Source organism: Gordionus sp. m RMFG-2023, chromosome 4 (genome assembly GCF_954871325.1).
Source record: "Gordionus sp. m RMFG-2023 chromosome 4, tfGorSpeb1-WG-v2, whole genome shotgun sequence".
NCBI classification, from domain to species: Eukaryota; Metazoa; Nematomorpha; class Gordioida; order Chordodea; family Parachordodidae; genus Gordionus; species Gordionus sp. m RMFG-2023.
In genome coordinates, this window is record NC_088778.1 from 30,888,993 (window position 1) to 30,914,122 (window position 25,130).

Here is a 25,130-nt window from a genome sequence, read left to right on the forward strand (position 1 = left end):
AAGGCTTGTCCACAAATCCAAATCCACTCCGATCGGATTTTGTTATGACACGGATACGGGAAGTTTTTTAGATATCATTGAACACGCTCCGCCTCTCGTCATCTATTTAAAAGAAACGCTACGTATTCTTATTCCCGAATTTGTACCACTCAATGTAGGATAGGGAAAAATATGTTCCATTTATGCATAACTTGTAATTTTAATTATATTTGTTGAAAAATTATATTTAAAAATTTTTTTACATTTATGTAAGATTGAAAATCTGCCACAGACATTCGACTAAATTAAAAACTATTGAAACTAGAAATATTTTAAATGTACGCAGTCACATATACTCTATAATATATAATTTGAAACTGTCGAATTATCCTTGTAACGTGAGTATCCAAATTAATGGAAATAAGATATTTGTTTTTGAAATATATAATGTATGGTTTTTTTTTAAAGAAAATATAAAATTGTATCATTCTGCTAAAAAAAATATCATATTTTAGTTTTAAAGGCTGGCGCCATAAGAGAAGAAAAGAAGAGAAGTTAACAAAATGAAGGGGATTTGTTAGACAAAGTGGCCGCTAAGATACGGCCAAGTCAAATATTATTTTTGTAAGGAATGCATTTGATGAGAAAATTAGGTGCATCATATTACCTGAAATGGCGGAAAATCAGGTTGGAGAAGAATAGGTGACCTATGAGAAGGCAAAATAAAATAAATATCCGAGGGAGAACTAATTTTAGAAACTTCAGGAAAGAAAAAGAGTATTTTTTTTTCGCTTGATATTGTTAGACTATATATTTTTTTATGATAGCTTTACCTTCTTGCGACCATGATTTCTGAATTTCATTTGATTCTATTTAAAGATGTTAGCTATTGCCAAAACATTATTTTTTTGGAATTTACTTTGTGATCGTCATTGTCAATGTCGTTAAAGTAGAATTTACATTTTTTTTTCTTCAAAAAATTAACCATTAGTTACAATTTAGTGTAACTGTATTTAACCTTTAAAAAGTAACTTTTAATAGTACTAGTCATTGTAGATACCCTTATTAATTATAAACAATCTCTTCAAGAAACCAAAATAATGGCAGCGATTTATTAAGTTATATATTATATTTGGTGTAGGATATATCTTACGCTGCATTAATAGTAAGCGAGATTCCCAAGCGGTGCAAAATTAAACGCTAGAAAAATTACAGGACGTCACATCTATGATAACTTTTGAAATATACATAAACAGTTGTTACGATTTCATAATTATGCTCTTAACCCAACAAGTCGCTTGCATATTGCGATGACTTTAAATGCAGCGTTACATTTGGTAGTTTCAAAGTTTTAAAAATTGAAAACACATGTTTGAATTTATTGTTCAATTTTTTTATAATTTTTTTGTCCAAAATTTTGAACCAAAAAATATTTGAAGATCACAAAATTGAAAATTTCAAGAAGATCAATCATTTTTATATAATATTAATTGTGATTTCCATGATGAAAGATTTTTTTTAGGTGAAAATTTGATCAAAAAAACATTTTTGAAAATTATACCAAATAACTATGTTATACCCAAAGGTTGCGAAATTTACCAGTCGAATTTCTTTTGTCAAGATTTTTAAAATTTTATCATAAACTATATCCTTATCATATTCTCCCCTAGGAGAATATATATAGCCTAATATCTTGGCCTTTATGGCTTTGGTATTCCTAAGGCTTTATTTACGACAAAAACAAAACACAGAATAGTATACAAGAAAATCGATAATAATGACAAACTATTAGTAATATATGATATTTATAGTAATAAATAACTTTATTGTTGATTCTGTTGTTTGTTTTGATTCGATAACCTTAGATCTGATGTTAGTCAGCTGATGTGGTGCTGATATCGTCCCAGTGATACGTAATTGTTGATGTGTTGCTGGGGGTTGTACTTGGAGAAATAAATAACCCTGATATTAATGAAGGCGTAGAGTTCGATCGAATTTGGCTAATTGATGGGATCGTTTCTTGACCAAATAGTGATTCCCTTTTCTCCTGTAGGATGGAAGGTGCTTGAAGAATAGGCCCTGAGAAGAGTTCGAGGTTTTCGCGATGGGCCATCCATATCCTAGATGGCTCATCGCTAGGGTTTTTATCTGTGGGGATCTATGTTCTGTGAAATGGCTGAGAAATTCTGAAGGCCAATTTTGAGGAGAAATTGGGTTAAGAAAATTTCAATTGAGGGGGATCTGGATCCTCCCTTTTTGTAAGAATAATAAGCTACTGTTGAGTCCGTAAATATCATCGGATGCTCATTATCCTTGTGTAAAGCCATGATGGCTCCTATTCCCACGGCTAAAACTTCTTTAGCGTTAATGTGGTTAATGGCGTGTATGCGAATATTAAACAGTAGGCATGCTTCGTGGAATGATGACATATTATCGTAACCCCGCGTCCGTGTATACGGGGTTGTTGGCATGGTATCTTATTCTCAATAAAGAAATTGATGTGATGAGAAATTATAAAAAAGAATCACATAAAGTTATCAAATGGTATAAAATTATATGAAAATAAAGTGAGTTTTTTTCCAAATCATTTGTGTTGTAATGTAGATGAATATATAAATATCAGTTGGAACGATATCAAATCAAGGCTCTTGAAAATTTCAAAAAAAAAACGAATATATTGAGGATTATAAAAAAAAATTAAGCATAAAAAAAACTATGGTGGTGGATACTTTAAAACCTCCAATATTTTTGCCGAAATTCTCAGTAATTATTTCTTCAGTATATCTATAAAATTAATATTTAATCAGTGCATTCGTCGTATCGGGGTATGGCATCGTAGGGTTCGTTTAAATTTGAAAATGATTTAACCGCAAATATATTCCAACGACTGTTCAGAAAATTTTGCCTTATAGATACTTATGAAGTATCTTTTATTTATATCAATTTTTTTTTAATACAGATTTTTCCAAAATTAAAATAAATACACAAAGGTTTATGGCCAAAATTGTCTAGTTTTCCAGTCAAATATAATTTTTGAAATTTAATAATTGCCTCTTAGTAAATGAGTTACCAGAGAATCCTTATCCCAAATATTATATAAAAGATTGATTAGTCATATTTTTTTTAGCATAATAAAAATAAGATAGTTATAGAAGTTCATTAAATGTTTTAAGAACAATTCTCCTTCCCAAATTTCTCATATCAATTGATCTTCCCGGGTAAATTCGAAATCTGTTTCTTTTAGAACAATTTCTTTTTTTTTGAAATAAACCATTTGGACAAGGTCAAGGCAGTTAAAGTAGCATCAACGAATCATTTTTACCAAAGTAGCCATATCCACCATAAGACTACTAGCTTCTAAACACATTTCATGTTCTTAGAAAGACTTTCGTTTATAAAATCCGAATAAAAATAACAATGGATACCAAATAATTCTTTTTTTTTCCATAAAAATACAGATAAATAATTTTAAACCCCCCAAACTCCCCTTCCCTCCCTTCAATTCATACTTTGTTTAGTAGCATAACTTTGAATTTAATATAGTTTTTATTTTAAATTTTATCGATTGCGAAGAATGATTATTTTATATTGTTAATATTCTGATAAAAAAAAAATGTTTAGGGAGATGAGTATAAATATATAAGTTTTATTAGCAAAATAGGAAAATTTCTAAAATTGGTACATTGTGATTCAAGATAGAAATTAAAAATATAAGAAGCACTAAAGCAATAATAATTTATTATCTTTGATATTTTTAGGTTAGTGGATTATTATATTTATTTATATATTTGAGATCCAATCAAATTAATGATGAAAAAAATAATATAAATTAGATATATATATATGTGGTATGGGGATTCGGAATCTCTCAATTTGAAATCGTTTACCGAGGATCTGATTTAACCGGAAATGTATTTTAGCACGTGGAGAGTTATTTACCCTATAAATTTCAGCCATAGATATTTTGGTATTTTTTTTAATTTATATGAAAAACCCATATAAAAATTGATATAAATTTAGGAGTAGTTCTGAGGGTTTATTGCAAAATTGTTAGAAATTTACAGTTTGGGTACTCAACCCATGCCAAAATACGTTTCCGGTTCAAATCTTTTAAAATTTTTTAAATCGCCCTCGGTAAATGATTTCAAATTGAGAGATTCCGAATCCCCATACGACATATACAAAATTACTATCATAAAAATGAAAAAATTTACTTTTTATCGTATTTTAATATGATCCGCTTTAAGCTTTCATTATAATTTAGCAGTAATATAGCGGAAACAAAGAGACCTGTGACATCTTTCTAAAATGTGATACCAGAATTATTTATGGTAAAATGAATATAACAAGGATTGAGCAATGTTAGTAAAGTAATATTGGGCGCTTTTTCACTTAGAAGCAGAGAAGATAAATCTCTATCCCATACAAATCAAGGCGTCTTTGGGGAACATTCCGTTTTTTTAATTTCTTAAATATAATTATAAACAAATACTTTTATAAGAAAGATGGCCACAAGTTACTAGATTTTTATTCACTGGCGAAGTTGAGGGAAAGGTTATATATTTTTTTTTCCAGCTCTTCAAATTTGAACCATGGGGGTTATAATTTAAATATTGATAAAATAATTTATAAGCATAAAACCGTAAAAACAACGTTTTACTCTATATTTAAATTTAATAAAACATTTTATCCTCCCTTTCTCAGACTCCAAACCTCACTTCGTTATCTAACCGGATGCTAACCTCTCCCTTACTTCCAAACTCTGGGCAAAGGCTGCTTCCTTTTCCTTTCTTTCCAGCCGACTCCGTTCTTCCTAGTTGATATGAAAATCCAAATAATTTTCCCAAAAAGAGACACTTTTCCCATCGATCTTTAAAACAGAACTACACGACAAGAACAAGATTTTGTTAATATAACTGGGATTTAAAAATAAAAAATAGATATATAATCATTTTATTTTAGTAACCTTTTAATAAAATTAATTAAAACATTGTTTTTTTTAAAAAAAAAAATACAATGTCATTTAATTAACATTTTTTATAAATATTTATTTTTTTGCCCCTATTTTATAAACCCATTTTCCTTAAATTTATTAATTAATTCCAAATTATTAATTTGCTTAAAACAGATCTATCATATATTATAACATCTTTATTTTTAAAAATGAATGCTTAGATTTTATTTCAATTCTATTAAAACTATTCTCAATTAGAAAAATTTGAATCTAATCCGAAAATAAGGAAAAAAATTTTTATCTTTCAAATAATATCCTTTTCGTTATTCAATCGCTTTATTTGATTTTTTTTTGTAAAGAACACTCGAAATTGTTCAAATATATATTCGTAAATATTTGAGATTTGTTCGCTGAACATTTCATTTTTTAAAATGTATTTCTACCTTTTTAAGGTTTAATAATTAATTTTTACCCTTTAAAAAAATATTAGATATTTCTAATTAAATAAAATATTAAACAAATCATAATCATAGGAGTACGAATGAATTACCTATTCGATTCATATTTGTAGGTTCATAACATTTTGCAACGTAACTAGTGTTGTCAAATGGCTCGTTTTGGGCCGATTTTTTAAAAACAGCTAATTTTTATCGATAAAATATTGAGTTAGGCCATTTTTAAAAGCTCAAATCGAGGCCGTTTAACATTAAACAAGTATAAACCTAAACATTTGTAATTTAGGTAATTTAATTTAAATAGATTAAAAAATAAAATATTGAAATTCAAAATTTTTTTGGCAAATAAGTTAATTTTACGTTTTTTTAATATTTACCTTTGCATTTCATTCATATCTAAAAATCAATGTCAATTTTAATTCAATAATTTACAAAATATTATTTATTTATCTTTTACAGTTATAATTTTACTTATCTTATGTAATTAAAACAAAATTTTTTTACATAGTAATAAAGGATGTTCTGATTTCTTTATAATGTCTTTCAACATTAAGCTGTTATCGAATTATTTGTAATTGAATATTTATGGGTAAAGAATGATGATGATTATATCAATTTCAACAGTTTGTTACTACCATCTTGTAAATTCAATTCTTTACACATGCTTAACTATTCTGGTATTCAGTGGATTTTGTTTGGCGCAAAATTCTAGGGATATCTCAAAAAATGAATTCTTACCCAATAAGCAACCAAAATCATATTCCAAATGCGATCCTTCTGGTAACCCCTGTAGGGATGGCATAATAATACCTATGTGGAAGCCCGAAATTTCCGAAATGCAGAGAGAGTTGATGGAATTGAATGATATAGGATCTACTTCAGTTTATCACAACAAAACCTCATTTAAAAATGTTATAAACATAAATAGAAACAAGTGGAATTTAAAGAGGCAAATCAAAACGGCCATGATCGGGAGGGGACTCGTATATTTACTTAGTCTTATCTATTTGTTTATAGGGGTCTCCATTGTGTCCGATCGTTTCATGTCGGCCATCGAAGTTATAACGTCTAAAGAAAAAGAGGTGGCTATTAAAAGGTCCGTGAGAAATCTGGAAGCCTTTGGCGTTCCTTCCACGCAAGAAATAACTATTATCACCGTGAGAATATGGAATGAAACCGTATCAAATTTGACCCTCATGGCTCTAGGCACTTCCGCCCCAGAGATTTTACTATCCATAATTGAAGTGATTGGCAAAAATTTTGAGGCTGGGGAACTCGGGCCTGGAACCATAATCGGCAGTGCTGCTTTTAACATGTTTGTCATAGTAGGAATTTGTATCTTAGTTGTTCCCTCTTCGCAACTTCGAAAGATACACTACTTGAGGGTCTTCTTCATAACAGCCAGTTGGAGTATATTCGCTTACATATGGCTCTATCTAATTCTAGCAGTGATTAGTCCGGGAGTGGTAAGTGTCACGGAAGCCCTGATAACTTTCTTTTTTTTCCCTTTGACCGTTCTGACGGCTTACATGGTTGACGTGGAATTGTACAAACGCTGGTATATGGTTCCTAAACGATATGATGCTAAATATAAAAAATCTGTGGTTTACATTCCCGATGAAGAGGCGCTTGAAATGGAAAGTCTAGCCCCAGCAGATAAGGGTAAACCCTCTGTCATCAATGGCGAAAGTCAAATGTTAATGCCCCCCAAATATGATATTGGGGGCAAACGTAAGATATCCGTGTACATGGATGGGACCTCTAAAATTATCCCCGTTTACGAAACAACTGACCGTTTAGGGCTGGGAACCGAAAAAATTAATCAGCGACCATCTATATCCTATTTAGCGTCTTCCAAGAGGAAATCGACACTCCCCAATTTCAGGGCTTTGTCATTCCTCAAAAGGGTTTCTGAAGATATACCACTGTCTCCAGACATTGCTTTGATTGGTAATTCCGTCTCAAATTTATTCGACGAAAATGCTTATAGGGATTATGTGGAATTTGAAAAAACTAGGCAAGACTACATGAAAGCCCTAAGCAGGGCTAGAAAAATAAATCCGGACGCCGATTTACAAACTCTAGAACGAATGGCATCTTACAACTTCCTGAATCGCAGCCCTAAGAGCAGAGCTTATTATAGGATACAAGCCACTAGAAAATTACTCAGTAATCAGGATAACGTTATGAGTAAGTCGAAGTTCAACAAGCGGTCCATCCATTTGTTTAGCGATAAGAAAGGTCCCGATTTAAAGGTATCATTCCTTTCGGTGAATTAAAGATCTTCGGTATTTTTTTTTTATTCAGGTTTTTTATTGTTGAAGTCAATGACATATAATAATACTTAGACTGACGATGCATTCATTAAAAGTGTACATCAAATGAAAACAGCTGGTGACGCCATTTTGATTACCCATATTATTATTAAAAATTTTAAACGAGAGGCCAATTTATTCCTATGTCCGACGCTAACTTTATTAAAGAATTGCCTGATCATCGAGATAATAAGGAAGCAAGTTTATCAATTTAATAGAAGTTTTTTAACATACGAATAATTTCTATACGGGTTACATAAAATGGCGGGTCCAGCTGATTTTCATTCACTTTCAAATATATTATTATATGTCATTGGTTAAAGTACTATGTATTTTTTCTTCCATTTTTATCAGTATAAAATTAAAATTTAGAGGGTTAAAATAATTGGATATCAGTATAATAAATACAAAATTGATCTGCTCAAATAAGAGGTAAAAAAATTTGCTCAGTAAAAATGCAAATAAGTTTGATCTTAAGAAGAAAAAAAATCACGTTTTTTTTGGTAATAAATGATAAAATAAAATTTGGCAGCATCGACATCTGACCATATTTTTATAGATATTAGTTATCAAAATTAATTTAATTTCTAGGGCGAGTATTGTGTATCGGGTCTTATCTTACATAGGAACCTGTTGAAATGAGTGGGTCAAATCTTCACCCCCCCCCCTCGAAAACAAATATTGATGAACCTTCGCTAAAAAAATTGCTGTTTATTTTGAGGTAGAAATTCTTATTTTATACTTATCATTTTTTGTTGGCAGTTAGCTATTTTTTTTGTTTTGTTGAAATTTTGTAAAATTTACAAAAAAACAAAAAAATAACGCTAGCAAAATCCCAGCCATTGATTATGAATTGTCAACCTAAGGTGAATAAATCAAAATTTTTTGCGAATTTTTTTAACGAAATTCTTCAATATTTTTTTTCGATTTGACCCAAAATTTCGACAGATTCCTATCAAGATCATTTTTAGATTTATAATGGAAGCAAAGAACAAAAATTAATTGATGATCCCCAGTGACGATACTTTAATTAATAAAATACTATAGGATAAATGCACGAAAAGGGAATATTTTATAATATGATATAGTCTATTTTAAAAAATTTGAACGTGGTTTAGTAATTATTTATATTATCTCTTAAAAAAAAAGATTAAACCACCTATCGTTCAGGAAGACGGTGGGGCAGGAGAAGATAGTGGAAAAGATAAACTATCAGATCAAAATGTAACTAGGGTTTATTTTGAACCGGGCCATTACACGGTCATGGAAAATGTGGGGGAGAGTCAAATTCGAGTGGTCAGATCAGGTGGAGAGCTTAATTCCATTATTAAAGTGGATTACAATACCAGGGATGGAACCGCTAAAACTGGAGAAGATTACGAATTCACTAAAGGCACATTGATTTTTGAAAAAGGTTTCTTTCCTAATTTTTGTAACAACGCTAATTTTTGCTTTATCGGGGCTTAAACATTTTTACCTAAAAATGAGTGTTAGAGAATATAATACTGGAATAAGCTTTTATAATATCCTGTAAATTTAAATTTGCATTAAATATTATTATAATTTTTTTTGTTTTAAAGGGATCATTTATATTTATTATTAATTAATTCACACAAATGCAAATATTTTCAGATTAATTAAGTATCATAAATGTCATTAAAAAATTATGTATGGCTTTTTTTTTAATGAAATAAATTATATAACCATGCGTTAGCTAGCAATTAAAAAAAATGGCGTATACGCGTATTTTGTTTTTCGTCAAATATGTACGCAAGTGCGTCAATAGCTCTTTACAATCTCGGGGGTCTCTAAAAAAAATTTTTTAAGGGCTCGTTAAATCTTTTATGGGGCTCAAACTCCCGCGCACCCCGCCTTCGTGACGCTACTGAATGTAAGCAACTGTCTTGGCGATTTATATACATTAACAAAAAACGTCATTCATTTTGCCTCAAAAATCTCTTCATGTCATTTTATTTTATGAATTCGAAATTTTAGCATGATGGGATTTTTATTTGTTGATATGAAAAATTTGTAAAATATAATTTAGTAAACTTGATAAAATTGCGCAAATTTATAAACCATAAAATATTTCGATATAATAACTAAACTCTTAACTTTAATCGTATTCATCTAAAATTCATTTTTAAGAGAATTTAAGGCTATCCATAAAATTTGAAAAAATAGAAAATATATATTATATATATATAAATGAGAAAGTCAGATTTCCTACCCAGATACAATTATTGTACCTTCATTCCTATGAATGTATCGTTAGAGAATACATTTTAAATGTTATATCGATTCTATTAACACATTCCATAGCGGACCAATTCAAACACGAATAGAATTCCAATAGTGCATGATTCGTATTTGATTCGTCTTATTAGCACTAATAATAAAATTTACCATTTGTATTCGATTCGAATTCTTGTTTTTTATTTGATAAGTCACATTGATAAATAAGATGAATAAGAACTAGAAGATAATTTTTAAAAACGGCTAACTCAATATTTTAGCCAGAAAAATATTGTCTAAACCTTGAGAATTTTTGCTGAGAGATGTCCAACCCTTTGCGTTATCTATGAACAAAATCTTCAAGCGCGCGCAATATTTATCTAGATACAATATTGAGTTAGCCATTTTTAAAAAATGGGCTAAAATCGAGCCGTTTTAACAATGCTACATGAAGGTAATAAATTTCTGATTTTAAATGAAATAACAAATTATATATTATATATTATGAAAATTATATTTTACCTACATCTCCATATACATAGTATACTGAATTTGTAATCAAATCTGTCTGATCCGTCAAATATATTTAAATACATATTATATATGTCTTTGGAATAGACCTTATTCCTAGAATAAGGTCGAATAGTAACGAATACCAATTAGTAAATTATCCATTTGACTCGATTACGAATAAAGAACTATCCGATTTATATAAAACGAATAAAATCGAAACGCATAATTCAAATATTAGACTAATTTAACTTATTCGAATATGATCGAATAGTCGATCATATCAGAATAATCTTAGTTGGAACTTATTTGCTGACATAATCTAATATCTTAATAAAGTAGAAACAATAAGAAAAATTGTCTACTTGCATAATTTTTATAATTTCTCGTGAAGACGTAGCCTTAATATTACGTTTTAATAAATAATAGCATTATCATAATCTGAATCTGTAATTTATTTAAGTATAATTATAATTTTTTCCTTAAATTATTAAAATATATGTTTTTATTTTATAGGAATGGTAGAGGCAATCTTTTCTGTACCCATTATCAACGATGAAATTTATGAAGAAGATAAATATTTTTACGTTGATTTAAAACATTTGAGGTTTTCCGATGACCCTCATAGCCCTTCTAGTCCAGCAGAAAATCTAGAAACTAAAAGTTATTTAGTTCATTAATTTAATAATATCAAAATCATCATAGTGTATATACTTTTTACAATCCTGATATACGATATGAGGAAACTTTTATATTTTTTCCCCAATAAATAGCTCTCAAGGTCATCCATTTTTAAAATAAGATTCTTCAAAGTTTTGCTTAACTAATTTTAAATTTGTTGAAGATAATACAAATTTTAAATGCTTCATTATATTATTTTCCAACTTGATTATATATATTTTATTAATTTTTAAAAATTTCTTTCTTTCTTTCTTTCTTTCTTTCTTTCTTTCTTTCTTTCTTTCTTTCTTTCTTTCTTTCTTTCTTTCTTTCTTTCTTTCTTTCTTTCTTTCTTTCTTTCTTTCTTTCTTTCTTTCTTTCTTTCTTTCTTTCTTTCTTTCTTTCTTTCTTTCTTTTTTGTGATTTTAGGAGATTAAAAACATTTTTTTTTTAGTTCGTTCAAATTTTGTAATAATTGCAAGTTGCTAATAAAATTAATATGATATATACTAGAGTAAAAATTTAAATTTACGGGAATAGTTTTGTGTTACCAAGTTAGTGTTGAGGCGTGAAAGAAAAATTGGTAAAAAATGATTCTTATTTCAACATTTTAAAAATATTTTTATAAACAAAAAAAAAAGTGAAACCACCAAATCTAATATTTTTTTAATACACATTGTCAAAAGTTTGCAATAAGTGGCTCACAAAGATTACCTATTGAATTTATGGAGAACACCTCCCCCGCCCTAATTGCGTCGAATTCCTTAGCAAAATCTTACCTATAGTTTTATAATTAATATAAGTTCGATTTGTTCAATTTGATGACGAAAACCCCTTACATACACTTTTTTTTTGCTCAATGAGAATCAACTTTTTAAATCTATCTTCTTATTTATTTATAAACAATGTGCGAAAAACAAACGAATAGCAGATGTAGGGGTTGGTCCCTCCAATGGCGCTAAATGGTATTCCAAACTCTACAAAAGGCAAAAAACTTACGCCATCATAGACTCGCCTTCTTCGAATCCCTCGTTGACGATTTCGCCTACGATTTTAAAGCTGGATAATCCTAGAACGGCGACTGTGATGATATTAGACGATAATCACGGAGGAGTGTTCAGCATAGAGAATGATTTGTATAAAGTTAACGAAGATTGCGGGGCCCTAAGTGTGAGAGTGGTCAGAAAAATTGGTTCGCGTGGCAAAGTCTACTTGCCTTATAGAACCGTAGATGGAACAGCAAAAGGGGAAGCGGGTGCTTCGACTTCGGAGGAAGAAGGAAGAGAAGAGCCTTTTAAGTAAATAAATAGGATATCAAAAGGCGGGACATAATTATTGTGAATTAACAAATTGTGCGTTTTTGCGATTTATAGTGTGATTCAAGTTAAAATAATTGCGATATTAAAAAAAAATAATTAATCTATAAGTTAATAGCAAAACTTATTTGCAATTTTTTTTAATGTGATATTTGAGGTAAACGATGAAATCGCGCTGAATTTTGATTATAAAATTTATCAAACTGATTTTTTTAAAAAAAAAAATTTAATATTGGATTTATTAATATTTTAATTCTTATCATTCTTGTTTTACAGATCTGTTTGGTTAATTTGGATTATAAATAACGAGAATATTTTTGATATTAAACTTACACAAGATAAATTTTTAGGATAAAAACTTATAATCAAAAATCATATGTTTTTTTAAGAGTGTGTATTATCAGATACCCCTTAGCGCAAATGTATCTAGATACATTTGAAAATATATATAAATTGTTTTATTCATAATATCTATTAGTGATAACAAATCTCAACAAAATCTTTCGCAGCCACTGCTACCATCAATACAGATAACTGAGGTCTTAGAAGACGGTGATAAAATATCGCGAATCTCCCAAAATTCGACTAAAAATGGCAACATTATAGTAGAAGAGGAGGAACATGGCTCTGGAGATCCTAAAGATTTTGAAAGGACTAAAGGTTATCTCTTCTTCGAAGACGACCAAAACGAGTAATTCAATTTTGAGTAATGTCGTTGTTAAAAAGTCCTATCTGAGCCGATTTTTAAAAAACGGTTCGATTAAAATTTTGGCCCAAAAAAAAATATTATGTAAGCCTCGGGATTTGGCAAATAGATCTCCAAAATTTTCAGTCATCTTATGATCCAAAATCTCACATTAATATTATGTTGGCTGTTATTCTTAACAGAGCAATTTATTTTTAAATCAACCCTAATCGAGTTTTTTTTTTTTTCTTTCTTTCTTTCTTTCTTTCTTTCTTTCTTTCTTTCTTTCTTTCTTTCTTTCTTTCCCTAATTTCGAGTATATATTTTGTGTATTATATATTTGTTTATTTATTCATTGTATTTTATATCATAAAATTTATCCACATTTTTATTTTTTTAACTTCCAACTGATTTCTTTTTTTAAAAGAGTTTAAAAAAATTTATAATTGTGACAAATTAAATAATAATACACTTCCAATATCTATATTTGCATATTGTTAAAAACTTCTAAATAATGTTCCATTGAAGAAAAAAAAATCCCTTTTATGCTATGACCTATTATAATAATACCTAGACTGACGATGCATTCGTTAAAAGTGTTCACCAATGAAAAACAGATGGGGAAGTCATTTTATATTACCCATATTATTATTAAAAATTTTAAACGAGAGGCCAATTTACGCAAAATTTATTAAAGAATTGCCTGATCATCGAGATCATAAGGCAGGGTATCAATTTAATAGTAGTTTTTAACATGAGAATGGGTCCAGCTGATTTGCATTCAATGACGCTTTCATATGCATTATTATGAATCCATCGTCAATCTAGGTATTATATCATTGGCTTCTTTATAATAATTTTATCGTGCTATGTGCAAATTAATAAATTATAGACCTGGTATATCCGTAGCCAGGGGGATGGAAGCATTCGGTTGGGTTTTTCGTTATAATTTATATTGGCTATGTTTAATAAAAATGTTTGTTTTTTTTAAAATTTATAGACATTATTTACTTTTCGATCAAATTATTGTTTTTGATATTATTTATAAATTATTTGTGAGAAGATGGTGGGCGTGGGGTGTAGGGGAGATATTTTTATCGACATAAAATGATTTGCGAGAACGAACAAATTTCCAGAGGTGTGGGGGTTCGCAAAGCTTAAGTGGCATATGGAAATTGTTAAAAAACGGAAATTCCTCTAAAAACAGAACGTATTGCAGATTTAACCAAGCTACTCAGACTCGTAATATTCTGTTTTTTAAAAAAAAATATAACACACATTTTCGATCGCATTTCATTTTCCCTATTTTTCACAGATGCACCCATATCCTTCCGCCAACTTATTCTCCAAAAATCCGGATTATACTAACGGTATCCTGATGATATTCGATATTGATTATTATCGGTATTTGGCCGATACTTTAACTTTTAACCGATACAAACTAACCATACTCAAAATGGAGGATTAAATTTCATAAATGTTTTTTTTTTAAAAAAAAAGAAAGAATTATTTTTCTTTCAATTTTACTTTTAAGAATTTCATAAAATTATTATGTATAAATAAAATAAATCCCTTTATTGCTAAATTTTTTGCTTGATATCGGGCTCGGGTAAAATCGAGTTGGTATTGGTTTCGAGCTAACCCTGATTGACATCGGTTTAGACCGTATTTGGTGTTGGGTAATAAGATAGTATGCAAACCCCAATATTTTTTAAAAAAAAATTATAGTATAGTCGTTAAATATTTAAACCCATTTTAAATTTAATTATATAACGGTTTATAATTATAGTTTAAATAAATCACAAAATTTGAGAACTAATAAAACTAGCCAGAAAAAACCTCGGATACAGAGGATAGGCGTTCCTAGTGTGAGATTTTACCTTCGCCAAAATATTCCCCTGAAGATTAGTTCCCTCTATTTTTTTTTCACGAATCGCCTCTTATTCCTCCCTCGGATAAACTTTCCCATATTTTAAAAAATATATTTATTTATTCGTAATTCATAATGCGCACAAATTGAACTTTTCAACGCAGAGTTTAAAAATGCAAATAAAAAAAAATGTTAACGCAGCTATGTTTAAATTAAACCGCTAATTTTTTTTGTTTTAATATGAAAACGTCTAAATTTAAAACAAAAATAAATGCTGTCCAATTTTAAACGAATGGATATTAAAATGCACTTATTTGCGTTTTTAAAAAGCTGCTTTGAAACGTTCAATTTTGTGCACGTTATCAGTCATTTTTCTTTGTTTCAAACGTATATCTTAGCTCATATTTAGTTTTAAAGTTATATTTTCACGAAATTTAATTTATTTTCTTAAACCATTACATAGTCGCCATTTTATAGTATACATTTTTAACATTACTTTTTAAATGTGTCTAATATTATCAATTCTTTTAAATATACTTATAATAATTTCATTTGATAATTAATTATAATCATGGTTAATTGTAATGATTTAAAATATCTATAAAGTCATTTATTCAATATTAGGCCCCTAAGCAGCTAATTTTTATAACACATAAAGCGATTAAAACGATATAATGAATGATAAAAAGTTATTTCAATGAGAAATTATTATCGATATAAACGAACATGTTATGTTATTATTATTATATTATTATTATTTATCAACACAAATATTTACAATAAATAAGACATATATTTTTTTAAATGACTTTGAGAACACCTTTTTTAACCAAACATTATCGTATAACCATATTGATGAGAAGGCAGAATCCCCCCTTTAGCCAATTATCCATTTTTCGTATCGTAAATACCATTAACCGTTTCAAGCTAATAAAAAGACATTCTCATACATTTTCTCCACTCCTCTCTCCCCTTAAATAAAAGGAAGTGAATTATACCAATTAATAGCAATATTTTTAATATTTTTTTAGGATGTAAATCGACAAAAGGTTTTTAAAACATCCAGTGAAAAGGTGAGCTGAAAAAACCCACTCCAAAAGTCTCCCCCCCCCAAAAAAAAAATCTTAGTAGCGGCGGTGTAACCAATTATTAACTTTAAATAAGTTATATTTATCTTAAGTGACTGATTTTTTGGGCTGCTTAGTTAGGTATAGATATTTTTTGGTGGTCTCAGGTTTCAAAATCAGTTTGTTCTAAGAATAATAGACAAAGTTTTTAAAATAAATATATGACCAAAACATAAAATGCGAAATTTTTAAAAACTTTATCAACTAAGTTACCCCCTTAATTTTATAAAAAATTTTTGGTTAGAACGCAACCTTACGAAATTCAGGCGTGAATTTAAATAGTGCGAGTTATGTCAAGAAAATTACAAGGTTATTATTTTTTTATAATGGCAAATCCTTAAAGGTATGGTAATCGGGACTTATTAACAAAATTTCTTATAATCGATTGATAAATTTGGAAAGACTTCCGCTAGCTTATTAGCGGAGATTAAGCGTAAAATCTGAATATGGCTGTTTATGATATGTGTGGAACCATTACATAAATCAACGTTTACGTTTGATCAATCAAAGCACATATTTAATCCATAAACTAGCTATAAGGCGCTTTTGTCATTAGTTTACATAAAATTTTGATTAAGTTTTCCCTTTAAGGACAGGTTTGTACTATTATAGGTATTAGACATAGTATATAATAAAGATATACAAAAGTAGGTCCACCCGGCCCAAACCCTTTAAGAAAATTCGGGTTGGGTCGGATAGGGCCTTAAATTTTTTTTTTAAATATATCTTAAATTTTGAATTTTTTATTAAAATAAAAATATTTGATTTTATTTATAGAAACTAGATCCCATATCAAATATATAGTTTATTTTGAGTTATTATAAAAATTAAACTCCATATTTAAATAAATTCGGGCCGGGCCGGTAAATCTTTTCAAAAAATATTTCAGGTTCGGGCCGGACTTGAAAAATTAGGCCCGATGCAGATCACTATTTTATAATATAAAATAGAATTGTCAAAAATGTCCAGAAAAAAACAATTTTGAATTCCAAGATATTTTAAAATGAACAAAAAAAAGTTAAAATAAATAGTTGATAATAAAGGAAATAAGAAAAAGAAATAATAAAGTAAAGTAAAGTAAAGTAAAAAAAAAAAAAGAAAGAGGAAGAATAAAACGTAAATTTTTTTTTAAAAAAAATATAAAATTATATTTTAAGGAGTTACATATTCATTCGTATAAACGACACCGAACAATACGAAAAAAGTGTATCCTTTGAATTAAAGCTGGGACAACCAATATGGGCAAAAAGGGATTTAGGTATAAAAAAATATATATACATAACTACCCTTCCTTCCTCAAATTTAATATTAATAATAATATTAATGTCTAACGTAGTGTCGTTAAACAGCTCGATTTGAGCCGATTTTTTAAAACGGCTAACTCAATATTTTAGCCCAAAGCCTGGAGTCGACAATACATGTCTAGACCTTTATTCCTTCCATGATCAAAATCTTCAGGCTTGCGTGATATTTTTCTGGATGAAATATTGAATTAGCCGTTTTTTAAAAATCGCCTCAAAACGAGCCCCTTTAAAACACTAGTCTAACGGTTATACTAATTTTGAAATTTTAAATTTTTTTAGCTGTATTTAATATTTTAGGGAAATAGCGATGGTTTTATTTTTTTTTTACCATCATATAATGAAGTTTAATCATCGCATTTAGCACGAGAGATTTTAATGCACGCCTTATTATATTGGTAAAAAAAAACTTAAAGATGAAAACGCAATTAATGATCCAAATAGTATCATATCTAAAAGTCCCACACCTTCTATGTTTAACGATAAAGCTGACTCTTCCCAGCCAGGATCCCCCGTTCTTGGAGATCCATCCTCGTGTATTATAAACATCACCGAAAGCAAGGATTTTAAAGTGATGGATAATTTAAATCACGATTATGCAAAAATTATAGATTTATTAGCACCCAGAGTTAGGAAACCAGAATCTGGTCAAATTTAACGGAAACCGGTTTAGAAACCGATCCACTTTTTGCATTCGGAATCGAAACCGGAAGTGATTAAAGTGTCAAATTACTTTTTGAATGAATCAATTAATTATACGTATATGATTTTTTTTTAAAAATAATAAACAGCTCTCAGTTGATAGACTTTTGAAGAATATCAACATCTCATTTATGGTTGGAACATCGACTTGGAAAGATCAATTTCTAGAGGCTATCACTATTAGCAAACGTTTACATAATATGACTTTTTTAAAAATAATTTAATCTTTTCAAAATGGAGTCCTTGAGCCGTCTGTTATCATGCTGTTTTTTTTTGCTACCATAGGATTGAGTATTAAAAGGAATTTATAATGAACGCGAGGAAATTGCTATTTAAGTTGTTTCCTTATATCGATAAATTCTTAAATTATTATTACGATTGGAATTAAAGATATATGAATTTTATGAAGATCATTTTTTTTATAGCAATCTATAAGCTGTTGAATCAATGGCGATTTTTATCGTGTCTCGTTCATTATATACCTAACCTTAAAGAATAGTTTTATAAATAACATAATTTTTAGCTAAAAAATATAATGTATACTGCATTCGATAGTGGAATGAGGGATGGGGAAGGGTTAAATATGATTAAAGAATAGTATAATGAAAAAGTATAGTAGAATAAGAAAATAAATTATATGAAATCATTTCAAAATTAAAAAAAATGTGTCTTAAATAGCCGAAGTAACAGAAAATGGGGAGGAAAAAGAAGGTACAGGAAAGAGAACGGCTCCCTCTTACTGGGATTATTGTTTGCATTACATTACCCTGTTTTGGAAAGTTTTATTTGCTTTCGTACCTCCTACTGGTATAATTTTGATATTTAATATATTTTTTTATAATATTGCAAGTTTAATTATAAATAGATAGTATAATAAGTTCCTTTAAAAAATTCATCATATTGTGAACACTTTTAAACAGTAATGATTCCCCTTTTTTTTAGAGTTTAAATAGTGTTGTTAAACGGCTCGTTTTGAGTCGATTTTACACAACGGCTAACTCAATATTTTAGCCAGAAAAATATTACCTAAGCTTCAAGATTTTGATAATATAATATCTAGATCTTTGTTCCTTCTATGAGCAAAATCTTCAGGCTTAGGTAATATTTTTCTGAATGATGTATTGAGTTAGCCGTTTTTAGAAATCAGCTCAGAATGAGCCGATTTAACAGCTCTAATTTTAATAATAAGCTATATGGGTGTGTTCTGTTTTGACTTATCCAAACAGCCGGCTGTTTAGCAGTATATTTTATTTATTATGACTAAACATAAAAATAAAAATTAAGAAAAAACGAAATCAAAATTTACAAAAAAAAACCCATAAAACGAGATAAAAAAAAAGTTCAAAAGGTGTTTATCCCAAGAATGCATTAAATATCAAAAATGAGTCAAACCCAGGACAAACCATAGAAGATTCATTTTTTAAAAAAAGGATAAGTTCAGGCTTGTTAACCGATCTTTTTAAAACGATCGAATCCCTATCACGATCTTTTCAAAAAAAGAGGATCGAAATCCAGGATCGACCTTTTTTTCTATTTAAATTTCTGTAGGAAATTTCTGACCGATGCAAAATTAACTGATATATGTTATAAATTTATTGTAATTGAATAATAATACAATATAACGGATGCAAAATTAACTAATATAAAAATAAATAATATGGTAGAAATTTATTGTAATTGAATATATAACAATTATAATATATTTATTTATAATTAAAATTAGCTTTTAATAATAAATTTTTTTCTAAATTATCATCATTTAAACATCCGCGTCTTTCATTTAGAACATGTTTAGCTTTACTAAACAAGCGCTCCACAGGAGTGCTTGATGGCAAAGGTGTATTATATTCAATACATATTTTTTTTAAATTAATATAAGTATTAAAAATATTCATGGAATCATCATTTGAATATAAAAATTTTTTAACGGAACAAGCATTTTGTACAGTATTTTCCCAAAAAAAGCATCAATGTCATCCATACATTCATTTGAAGTATCCGCATATGGTTGTTTCTGCATATTTTCCAAATGGGCAACTAATCTTTTTTTTACCATCATATTTTGTGGCAGATTAATATAAGGCCAATTAAGTTTAAATTTAGGATGAATCATGGCTGCCAAAATGTTACTGTCTTCATACAGTGAAGGAAATCTATATTATGAAATGATAATTAATTTATTATTAAATAAGTGTTCATTTTATTCATATAAATCAAATCAAGTATCTGCAAAACTTAACCCTTTTAAATTTTACAGTTAAGTCTGGCACATCATCTGTATGGTATTTTTTTATATTTGGGTCATATCATAAATATTGATTAAATGTAAACTTAATACTTAATATACAAAGAAATTAAAATTGTAATTTATTTACAAAGAATATTAAATCAAAATATTAGCTTAAAATTCAAATAATCTAATAAATTTTTAATGTCTTCAAAGGCCCATTAATATTTACTAGATATCAGAGGTTTAGTAGAACTGGCCTGTTAAAAATATTTTACTAAATTTGCCAGATCTTTGCAATTTTTTAATATATTTTGCAGATATCTGTTAATATAAAATAATTGCATAAAAAAATATTATCTTTTATCAATACCTCTAAGAACACTATCTACAAGGGGCTGACAATACCGCAGGCAGCTAAGTTTCGTTAATTTATCTATCAATATCGATAGAACGGGAGTTAGATATCCCTGCTCCATATTATCCTCCCGTTCCAAGATTTTTAACGAGATCGCCAAAGGTTCCATAACCTATAAAATTTAAATTTATTTAGAGAATATCATTGTATTACTGTTGCATACTCTTTAACAAAAAAACATTCCTCTTGCCTAAAAATTGCAAATTCAATTTGATCACATACTTGTTCTACTTCTGAAAACTTTTCAGAAAGCATCTTATCTATTAATTTCATGGATTGGTAAAAAGAATTCCATCTTGTCTTGTTGGGAGCTATTAAATATCTTCCCAATAGAATCTTCCAAATCTATAATAAACATTTACGTTTTCCTATTAAAATAAATATTAATATATTATTATAAATTTATATTAAATAACTTGTAAGAGCTCTAAATCTCGTAAAATTTAGGAAATGGTGGAATGGAAGTTGATAAAATATGAAGATAGATATTTTTTTAAAAAATAATATTTTAATTTAATTTTCAAAATTTTTATTTTATTTATTGCTTTTTAGGTAAAAATTTAATTATTTAAAAGATCGGGATCAAATTATAAACAAAATGATCTCGATCTCGATCCTCAATTTAAGTCAGAATCATAAATCTCGTAAAATTGACAAATTTGTGATCGAATCCAGTCGATCTTTTAACAACTCTGGATAAGTTATTTTAAAGTTGCTTGGCTTATATGCTCCTAAATAAAATGCTTAATGAGGAAATGGGCCTGATTTATAAGAAGAGAAGAGAAGAAAAGAGAAGAGAAGAAGAAGAAGAGAGAGAAGAGAAGAGAAGAGAAGAAGAAGAGAGAGAGAAGAGAAGAAGAGAGAGAAGAAGAAGAGAGAAGAGAAGAGAAGAGAAGAGAAGAAGAAGAGAAGAGAAGAGAAGAGAAGAGAAGAGTGTGAGTTTAACAATTATATACGTGGCTTATATGCATAATACATATTAATATTCTATTTAGATTTTTGGGGTGGCTGGTTGTGTTTTATATTCGCCATCATATGGATAGGCATATTGACGGCGGTAATTGGCGATATAGCTTCAGCATTTGGATGCACCATAGGACTCAAAGATACTGTTACGGCTATATCGTTCGTCGCTTTAGGCACTAGTGTACCGGGTAGAAAATAATATTTCAAATCAGAGTTTTAACATTTGCTCAAAAAAAATAAAATCTTTAAACATTTAGATTTGACAATTTTTTAAATTTTTGAGAATGATCAAACATAATTTTTGATCCAAAATTTCAAATCATTTTTTTTGTAAAAAAAATCTTTTATAAGTAAATATCTCTTATGATTTTTATGCATAAATTTTTTTTTTTATGATTATAAAAAATCTTAGATTTTAAAGATTTTGCAATGATTTTTTTTGATTGAAATTTTGGGGCAATACAATTCTTCAAAAAATTTCAAACAGTTTAAAAATTTTGAATTAACCATTTTTTTCCCATTATATCTTAACATTTATTCTTCTAGAATCTATTATAAAAAATGGTACAGGAGGGGGGACGATTATTTTTTCAAAATTAGGCGTATTCGATCATATTTCTGTTATTTTTTTGACTTAGACTAATATGAGAAATTTTCCACTTTTAAAATAGGATTCGTGAATATTTAAAATTAAAACTAAGTTCGATATGTTTTTCAAATAATTTGGTTTAGTTTCTATTTAAAAGATAAGATATATATATATATACAATAAAATTTAGTATTTCAATAAATATATGAAAGATACTTTCGCTAGCAAGTTAGCTGCCCTGCAAGATGAATACGCTGACGCCAGTATTGGAAATGTAACAGGGAGCAATGCTGTTAACGTTTTCTTAGGAATAGGTAGGTATAACAGAAACTATTATTTATTACTTATGACCCTCTTGCTTCAATACATCTATTCCATACGAGAAAAATTTTCAAAATGAGTTGATATATGTCAAAAATTGAAACTAAATATTATTTTAAATAATTAAGATTAAGTCTGTCAAATTTTATAAAAGGATGGCATAATTTTAATATCACCATTTATTTTAGTCAAGGCTTTACTTATTAAAGATAAACAATTTTTTACCAGGTGTTCTATAGCACTCAATGACATATATAATACCTAGACTGACGATTCATTCATTAAAAGTGTGCATCAATGCAAATCAGCTGAAGACGCCATCTTGGTTACACTAATCATTATTAAAATTTTAAACGAGAGCTTCATTTATTCCTATATCTGATGCAAACTTTATTAAAGAATCACCGGATCATCGAGATAATAAGGAAGCAAGTTATCAATTTAATAGTAGTTTTTAACATGAGAATGATTACTATATGTGTTGCCAAAATGGCGGGTCCAGCTGATTTGCTTTTAGCAACGCCTAAAAATGGATTTTAATAAATAAATCGTCAGTCTAGGTATTATATATGTCATTGATAGCACTATCATTATGGCTTACTTGTAAATATGTATAAATATATTATTATAAAATTTTAAAAAATTTTTATAAATATTTTTTTATAAAAAAACATAGGATTAGCATGGGCCTTGGCCGCTATATACCATTCTGCCAAAGGAACACTTTTTATGGTAGATCCCGGTTCTTTGGCCTTTTCCGTCACTATATATTGTGTGTTAGCAGTGGTAGCTATCGCAGTCTTAATGGTCAAGCGTTCTATAACGAAAGGTGAACTTGGTGGCCCTATGATGTGTAAAGTTATTACGGGTTGCATTTTCTTCACGTTCTGGCTGATTTATCTTGTTTTGGCCAGTTTAGAGAGTTATTGCCACATAAAAGGATTTTGAAAAAAAAATATTTCACCTGGAATGAGGAGAAAAGAGAATAAGACGGAATTTTGTACATGTGACATTTCTTTAATACTAATAGATACTTTATTGCAAATATTTTATAACAAAATTGTAATAAACTAAGAATAATATTCATTTACCGGGCTCTAAAAATATTGTTTTGAAATTTTATAACTCTTAAACGCGCTACTGGCTTAAATTTCATATTTTAAATGAACCTATGGTAGAGGTCTGCAATGTCAAATTTTTAACTCAAAAGCCAGCCCACTTGTTCTTTTAATTTTTTTTTTAATTCCCCCGTCCACCCATTCAAATAATTTAACAGCCATATAGATATAAAAACTTGTATTTACTAAACTATAAACAGAGTTTTTAATATTGTGAAATATTAATAATAGATAATTTTTAAATATATTAGTCTTTCCAAAGTAACCCTAATTCTTAATAATTAGCAATATTGTATATTTTGTAATAAATATGTATAAGAGTGATTCTATTTCACAAGTGGGATACACAAGCCAAGCTCATTAAGTTTATATTAATAATTCGGTATATGGACAATATAAAATCTTACGATAAGTCTTTAATAGTAATCTTATATACTAGAGTTATATCTCTCATTTGTAAAAAAAAAATTATTTGTTCTTCACATACAAATTTTAAAAAATTAAGAACAATACTGAGCGGAGTATGTACTTAATAATTTAATTAGTAATCTGGAACAAGATTAATTTTGTGTTATCTGTTTCAGCTTAAAAAAGAAAGAAGGTCTTTATATCTGTTTACTCTTGTTTTGTATAGTTCTAAATACATTTTATTTTATTTTATTTACCAAAACATTTCCATCAATAAATTTATATTTTAATTGAATTTATTTTATCCAGGGTCCTGTAAATTTTAAAATATGTGCGATCGAATATAAATTTAATTACACTTCAAAAAAGGTATTTGAATATGTTGAAGTAAGCAGGGAGTTGGTAATAAATTTTATTTTTTAAAAATAAGAAAATTACCAAAATATATTTATTTCTCTTCTAAATATCAAATTCATACTATATAAATATATACAATAAAATTTGAATAATAATAAATTTAAAAAAATATACATAATAATAAAAAGATTCTCACTACATTTGAATGTGTGTTATTAAATATTCAAATAGTTTAAATTGAATTTATTAAAAAGTTAAGTTATATATATATATACAGAGTTGGGCAGGTCCTCTGGAAAAAGAATCTAGATACAGATACAGATTCTTTATAAAAAAATGAATCTTAGATACAGATACTAGTATCTTTTTCAAAATATCAAAAAGATACAAGATAAAAGATACTTGTATCTTTTACTAAATTAGAGTATCTTAAATACAAGATACTTTTAAATTATCATCACCAATTAAATTAGAATAGTTTATAAAATACAGCTTTTATTATTTATTTGTGAAGAACATAGCATACACATATAAGAATGAATATTTGCAATAATTAATAAAATATTTATTGATGACTAGGTTTTATGTAAAAAGAAATTTAATAAAATCATTCGTAT

The 25,130-nt window shown here is 28.1% G+C and overlaps 1 protein-coding gene across 1 annotated transcript; it reads left to right on the forward strand.

Moving 5' to 3' along the window:
* Window positions 1–6,353: 6,353 nt before the first annotated feature.
* On the forward strand, window positions 6,354–23,578 carry LOC135928823 (sodium/calcium exchanger 3-like). The gene is made up of 14 exons (XM_065465287.1): window positions 6,354–7,643; window positions 8,853–9,117; window positions 10,965–11,055; window positions 12,095–12,406; window positions 12,903–13,115; window positions 14,002–14,044; window positions 14,425–14,513; window positions 17,264–17,364; window positions 17,824–18,035; window positions 18,199–18,298; window positions 18,788–18,916; window positions 21,750–21,908; window positions 22,522–22,623; window positions 23,307–23,578. Exons 1-14 carry the CDS (start codon window positions 6,354–6,356, stop codon window positions 23,576–23,578), a joined length of 3,378 nt encoding a protein of 1,125 aa, XP_065321359.1.
* The last annotated feature ends 1,552 nt before the right edge of the window (window positions 23,579–25,130 follow it).

Coding starts and splice junctions, on each gene's coding strand:
- LOC135928823 (XM_065465287.1), top strand. CDS start 6,354: ATGATCGGGAGGGGACTCGTATATTTACTTAGTCTTATCTATTTGTTT. Junction 7,644..8,852: donor AGAAAGGTCCCGATTTAAAG/GTATCATTCCTT, acceptor TTAAAAAAAAAG/ATTAAACCACCTATCGTTCA. Junction 18,036..18,198: donor TAGATTTATTAGCACCCAGA/GTTAGGAAACCA, acceptor AATAATAAACAG/CTCTCAGTTGATAGACTTTT.